Consider the following 7,351-nt stretch of genomic DNA (forward strand, 5'->3'; position numbering starts at 1 on the left):
GACAGACAGACATATAGATAGATAGATAGATAGATAGATAGATAGATAGATAGATAGATAGATAGATAGATAGATAGATAGATAGATAGATAGATAGAATAGATAGATATCAATTATATTATTTTGTGCTTTCCAATAAAGAATATGTTGTCCAGCTCGGAGAAGAAAATAATTTACCTATTACACTGACGACTTTGAATTTCAAAATCTGGAGAAGGCTGACCTTGAGTTTAATCGACGTTTTTATTTCATATACTGAAGGGATTTAACATTCTCTGAGCACCAGCGAAATTCGGGTTTCACTCTCTCACTGGCTATGAACAATTTACGAAAGCGCCAGTGTAAAATTCAGTGACTCTAACCTCAATTATCGATTGCAAATCTGTAAAATCAAGAAGCAAATCTTTAGGAATAGAAGATATTCTAGAGTAAACGTACCATTATTTGGTTGGTTGTGGCATGCCGACATCATGCCAACGACTGCGACCCCGTATCCTCATTACATCAATCACTACGAATAATGTTGTTTGGCATCCTACCGTATACATAAAATAGCGCATTAAAAGCTTCACATTGTGCCTGCCCAGGTAATTATCGTTACCACTCTCTTTCTCATAAACACGGTCGGGTAGCTTCAGACAGGGTGGTCCACATTTTCCTTCCTGGTTCATTCTCTTTAGCTTTGCAAAATGGTAATCGTTTGCTTTTAAAATTAAGAAAATGAAGAGTGGACCGTCGAGACTAAAATTTAAGAGCTCTACCTGTATGACCTTATACAAAGATTTGGCATGTTTCCAACGAGGAACACTAAGTGTGCTACCTTTAAGACCTTGTACAAATATTTGGCATATTTCCAATGAGGAACACTTCCCTATCGATGGAAATGTATATAAGGGCATAAGTAAAGGCGACAGTCTCATCTCCAACAGACGGCAGGGTCAGTGTCGGTAACTGATTCTAACATTCAAGTCGTACCCGTAGTTGAACAAGTCGTACCCGTAGTTGAACAAGTGACCAATGAAGACAATGAAATCTTTGGTGATTTTCTTCGTGTGCCTGTTTACGACGGCAGTCCAGTCAGCTCCTGCTGATTCTCAAGTGACAAAGGAGCCAATTAAACAGGTAAAAAACATGCAATTTTGTCTTTATTTCTGTCGTTATACCATCCTTATCATATCTGCTGATTAAGGGAAAAAAACCGAGGGGCCCTAGAGCAGTCAGTGTAAAGCGACATCTCTGGTGGATCGGTGATTTACTTTTGTTTTTCGTACAGCTTACCTTACAGAAGAAATGATACTGCTGAGGCTCTTTTATTCTTGTCTTTAAAGCTTATCATAATCGTTTATTTTTAAGGCAGAAACCGCAGCAGTGTACATATTGGCTTTCGATGTGGGTAATATTACTTATGTATTTTGACGAGCGCTTAATGCAATAGTACATTATGTTCGTTCAATAGTCGACAATTGTAGAAAAAACATTTCGGCCGCGCTAACTTTATTATCATCCAAGCCCCAGACAACACACTCAATCAGTTAATGTCATCCGCGCAGTGCACTGTGTACCATCCGTTCAGCTTTGTGGTAATTCGGTATAAAGACACACAATCATTGAATGTGGCTTTTGACCTAGAACAAATGCCCCCTCGCGTGGCACAAGTGTAAACAAGGCTTGGTGAATACCACCATGTTCAACGTTATGTTCTCTTCCGCCCCTTGCTTGCCTTTTGTTTTCTCGTATTTTAACTTGTTTCATATCGGCAAATTTTGAGATAAAAAATGAATAGATGCCGTTTAACAAAGTCTCGCGACATCAATAGTGATGCAATAGAAGGTAAAACAGCTTCAATACTAGATGCTAAATTTCACGTTTAGACTGTGTTGGTAAGTTTTCCTTCCCTTTCCTTCCTTCTTTCCGTATATATTATATTCATCTTTATTAATCTGTCTTGATGTCTTTTGCTCTGTATTCCAGGGAATAAAATACACCATCCCAGTTAAGTTCGAAGGCGTTAATCAAGAAGAGACCGTTACCATAGATGAAGAAAAGAACGTAGAAATATTCCAAAGTATCGGATCAGATGATGTCGAGATTGTGGAAGATTTTGATGCGGTAAGTCTCGAATTTCTCAAGAAATTGGACATTCTTATTGAAATAAACAGTGCACTGATCACATTAGATTTACATCGTGATCTGGTATATTTCGGATGAAATATGTTAGTGTTGTACCTTTCTAAATAGGTACATCATTACTTATGGATGTAACTCTCATTTCGTTCCTTATATTGTCTTTTGAATTATCTCAAAATGGCGAAATCTTTGAAATTCCGATTTCAGATATATACGTAAACTCCTCAGAGAAATCAAACGGATTTTGCTTGATCAAAGTGTGGTCGGCAACATTTGTTATTTTCGATGACTTTAAATTCGCTCGTCATCAGGATATCGATCATTAAGTGAGTCGCCATAGCGAAGAATTCCATCGTAATATAAAAATCTAGTCTCTCATTTCGACAACACACGGTAACACCGAAACTGATAAATTAGACAGGTTTTCCCATCACAGTTTAAGTAAACGAGTACAGTTTTAATCAACCTCTACCACTATCTGTCATAGGGCATCGAAGGAATGGTACCGAAGGGTAGCGATTCGTGTTATGTAAGACCTTTGGACATGGAGGAGAATATCCCGCCAAATGAGCTGAAGTTATACATTGAGAACAGGTCACAGGTAAGGCAATCTAAGCACTTCTATATCTTTATGAGACAAATTTGTGCTTCAGTTCAGTTTGTAGCTGAGGGATGGAATGATCTCGACTACGTAAAATGCTTGAAAAATATTATCTAAAAGAAAAGTGATGAACAAGATTCTTATACTGCAGCGCGCAGTAAAATCATTTGAAAAGATCTATATAATCTATTAAATAGTTCAAGTTACCCTGAACTGAATCAAGCAATAATGACAGCTTGTAGCCTTTGTAAACCTATAAGGAAAATTCTCTATAATTTGTCCAGAATAAAAGTCAAGAAGACGAGGGCACGAGATATAAATTTTATACCCTTGCTGGCAACGCTATTAAAAATCGATCCGTCGTTGGAGACACCATAGCTGAAAAGTGTGAAGGAAGGGACATCTTTTGGCTGAAACCACTTCCTCATGGCGAGCATGGTAAGTCTACTGTGGATGTAATGTATGGGATATTGAAAGGTTTGTTCCTTAAAAGCACGGTTTGCAACGAGTATCTGCTCTTGGTAATCTCAAATCTTTGATATTTAAAAAACAATTAAAAAAAATCCCATTTGCAACAAGTGTATAAGGGGTCCTATCAGTGTTTTTACGTGCAGTCTTAACGCATTAAATTGTTAAATAATGAAGAGCAAATGTAACTTAAAGGTAGCGGACTCGATCCCAGGGATCGAGTTTGTTCCAGTCTGTAAGAGAATTATTGAGGTGTGATAGCCTTTTGTTTTCCATTGAAATTGTAATCTAGTGAGTGAATTTCCCAGCAAGTCAATCTAGCGCCTGTCCCATGCCTTTAAGTCCACAACGATCGACAATGCGTGACTTTTCCGTAGCTTTGTAGGCCTTTACATGATTTAGATAAAATATTTTTCCCTCTTTCATTGACCTTTCATCATTTGAGTAAGGTGAAAGTGTTCAACCTATGAGAGATTTAAAGTTGTTTCTTCTTGCTATTCGCCGTTTGTCCATCGCAAAAGCAGGAATAGTCAAACCATTTGATGTACATATTTAAGCAAAGGACGGAATAACCGTTGCAGGAAGCAAAGGACTTCATTGCATTTGAGAGATATTTTGATAGCCTCACTATAGTCCACTGTACATAACTTTTCATCTAAATAAAAATCTGAAACTTGAACATCATAGGCAATATTAAACAAAATACAAAGTGTATAAGTAAATGTTGTCTATTTTTACTTGTTCTCTTCAACAGCACGTCACAAACGCGGATGTTCCTATAGTTGTGGATGCAGGGCATCCTGGTCGGGCATTTCCTGTGGATGCACACTTCGCTGCTCATGGTAATAATTCGCATCGTATTCATCGAAGTAAGGACAGCTACTCTCGCCCTTGATGAAAGCAAACTACTCATGATTCGTTCAAACTATGTGTGAAGAAAACATTCCGAATTCCCATCTGAAGGTAGTGTGCGCCTAGCTTCCACAGTGAAAGACTTAAACTTGTGATCAAAGTTTCCTAAATGAGACTGTCAACCATTCTCTCACTAAATCAAGGCGAGAAAAAAAATTACCTAACATATACCAATATTTGAGATTCAAAATGGCTGCGTTAACTCTCTTGGACAAGAGAATTTTCGAAAAGCAAAGACGAAACAATTTTTACTCAAGGAGCTTTTAAATGAGTTTCCATAAGTGTTAGATCAAAAAAGAATTTTAAAAAATTGATAGTTTGGTTATCTGTTCCCGACAAGTTTTTACCCTATGCATTGAAAAATACACAGTAGACACGGATTCGGAACATTCATTAATTGAATCAATTTTCCTCATTGACATTTTAATCAAGTGTTCTCTAAGACCGTTAAATTCTTTACTTTATTGTAGAATTGTTATCGTACATATCGAATGATCTTATTTTCTTTGTTGATTGGAATATAGGACGTTAAACAGACAGGTCAATTAAGTTAACGTCAATAATATCTGTAATAGTATTAGTTTAAATCCCACGTGATTAATTTCTTTTGATCTCATGTTTATTCAAAGATTGCACAACTCTTGTATGGTAAGAAGATGTATTGAACAATTGAAATTTTTTCATGTACGCTTCTGAAGTCACATTTGAGTATTTGTAAATGTTTTATTATTTTACTAACGTTTCGAATTTTCTAATAAAATAACAACTTCATCTAATGGCCTTGTGCAACAATTGGTTATATCAATATAGGGGTGGTAAAAAATAAAAACTACTCTGTCTCGTTCTTTCAATGACATCAGTTTAACAGGATGACGGTATTGTATGGTTACCTTGTCAAGCGATATCACTTTATGATGAATAATGCATGCATTTGCTATAAAATAAGACGTCAAGGAGATTTGAAACGCAAAACTCCGAAAGAGAGAGAGAGAGAGAGAGAGAGAGAGAGAGAGAGAGAGAGAGAGAGAGAGAGAGAGAGAGAGAGAGAGAGAGAGAGAGATATCTTGATTTTGCCGTGAGATGTATTAGAACTGCGTAGTATTGTGTATCTTTGGTTATACAGAATCAATCTTTGGACATATAAATCCTAAATGCTCCTTATTGCATTCTATTTCGGGGAGTATGCGTACACACAGTACCACTTTCAGAACTTCATGTTTCTCGATGATGGACTGCACTTCGCCCTCAGTGCTCCCTGATGATGATATCGAGGCCATCTCAGAGGGAGATGTTATGTTAAACAGCTTTTTCCGAAGTTACTTGTCATTTGTGCACTTTTACAACGAATCCATTTCACGGAAAAGCTATATTCTACAATTTAGTGTTGAGCAAAATAAAAATAATTATCTGGTTCGATTGTATGCCTTGAAAATTAGGGTAGGTAGGCCGGGATTATTTTTGCCATTTATTTTTGCAATTATTCAAAACAGTGTAGCGGTGAAAAGTTTCATCAAAACATGATTTCAGATTGGATGGTGTTGTTATATCACAACAAAAGACCAGTGTTGATATTGCATCTTTGAATGTTATCATAACTGGGGTGACTCATCACAATTCTTCAACATGAAATTGAACTGTTTATCATCAACTTCAATCCAGGTTTTCGTAGATGAAACGATGATTCACTCATGTTAAGGTGCTCTCAACAATAGTATTCATGTGAACATCAACCCCATCTCTTATATAACAATAAACTCCATCCCTGAAATAAGGGGATATCAGACAATACTATCGATGTACACATGAAAATGATTACCTACCCTAGTTTTAACTCGAAATACAGAATTCAAAAATCGACGACAGTATAGCTGGATCGATCGATCGTACGCGTATATGTAAACTTCCGTTCGATTGACCAAATATGGATTTGGAAGATAACTTTACTATCGTATCTCAAGGTTATGGCGCAGACCGATGTTACGATGGCAGATGTAAACGTGTGTGAAAGGACGAAGAACGTAGGGCTTAAGGGGCAAAATATTCATCTTGAGAAGTTCACATTGAATAAGAAATTTTTATCATTATCGCTTTTCAGTCCAAAGAAACTGGTAAAAGTGTTAAAATAATGCAAAATTAAAGTTATTGTTGCTTCTTTTCAAATGTTTACCATGTACTCTGTGGTCGTGTGCATGACGTACTGTACTGGAGCAGGGTTGTTGAAAAGTCACGATTTTACTAACTTGCCTTTTTATCAGTGTTAGGTTATTTGTTCTGAAACACAAAAGAATAAACAACATTTCATATTACCAAATTATGTACTGAAGTACTTCAAAATTCCTCATTCCTCCTGAGAATGGTATTTGTCGATTTTTCTCGTGGTTAGCCAAAGAAAAGGCAGCAAAGTTTACCTTAACATCTTAAAGTTGTTGCCATAATATTCTGAAAGTTCTGAAAGCTTACAGCGGTGCTAGTGGCGGCTATCAAACGAGCTCGGGTCAAAGGTCACCGCCATAGTACCGCTGCGAACCAACCATGGGCTTTTTTGGTAGTTTACTACAACACCGATCGGTGTCGCTGATTTAGGTCGCGGAATAATAAAATGAATTAATCTTTGAATAAATCAACCTGTACCTAATGTGTCACTGAACATCTACGACTCATCACCTACTCCTGCTAACTATCCCGATAGTGACAACATGTATTTTTGACCGTTTTTCGATGAGCCGTTGACGGTTCCTGCTCGTATTTGAACTTTTGACCTCCAACGTATTCAGTGCGTTGTACGCGCGAGCGGGCTAACATCGCAGAAACCGTCGACGGCTCACGGAAAAATGGTTGAAGATACACGTTCTTATTGTCAAGGTTGTTAGCAGGCGTAAAGAATGAGTTTTTGACAGTGAATGAGTGAGATGATACAAGTCTATTTAATCAAAGACGAGTAGATTTCATCATTTTGCAAAGTAAATCAACGACACCTATCGGTGTCCCAGTAACTAAAAAAGCGTATGGGCTGGCACGCAGCGGTACTGTGGCAGTGACCCTTGACCCAAGCGCGTTCGATAGCGGCCACTAGCACCACTGCGATATCATATTTGTGTAGCGTGCATCAGTGAATAGAGTTCAATAACGATCAAACGCATTTTAGGACATTGCACTGTCATGAACATGTCTCTGGCGAATTCTGTTTACTGCCCTCAGGCTTGGATTTTCGCCCATGTTGTAAATATAATATGGATGCCCGAT

General features: G+C 37.5%; 1 protein-coding gene across 1 annotated transcript; it reads left to right on the top strand.

Moving 5' to 3' along the window:
- Positions 1–558: 558 nt before the first annotated feature.
- Positions 559–4,884, top strand: LOC139145539 (leukocyte cell-derived chemotaxin 1-like). Its single transcript, XM_070716769.1, has 5 exons — positions 559–1,122; positions 1,972–2,109; positions 2,615–2,728; positions 3,013–3,166; positions 3,951–4,884. The coding sequence occupies exons 1-5, from the start codon at positions 1,018–1,020 to the stop codon at positions 4,040–4,042; spliced, it is 603 nt and encodes a 200-aa protein (XP_070572870.1). The 5' UTR covers positions 559–1,017; the 3' UTR covers positions 4,043–4,884.
- Positions 4,885–7,351: the final 2,467 nt, after the last annotated feature.

Source organism: Ptychodera flava, chromosome 12 (genome assembly GCF_041260155.1).
Source record: "Ptychodera flava strain L36383 chromosome 12, AS_Pfla_20210202, whole genome shotgun sequence".
In the NCBI taxonomy this organism is placed as follows: domain Eukaryota; kingdom Metazoa; phylum Hemichordata; class Enteropneusta; family Ptychoderidae; genus Ptychodera; species Ptychodera flava.

Excerpts from the sequence above, each read along its gene's own strand:
- LOC139145539 (XM_070716769.1), top strand. The coding sequence starts at position 1,018 with ATGAAGACAATGAAATCTTTGGTGATTTTCTTCGTGTGCCTGTTTACG. Across the intron at positions 1,123-1,971 it reads CAAAGGAGCCAATTAAACAG|GGAATAAAATACACCATCCC; the intron begins GTAAAAAACATG and ends TCTGTATTCCAG. Across the intron at positions 3,167-3,950 it reads ACTTCCTCATGGCGAGCATG|CACGTCACAAACGCGGATGT; the intron begins GTAAGTCTACTG and ends TCTCTTCAACAG.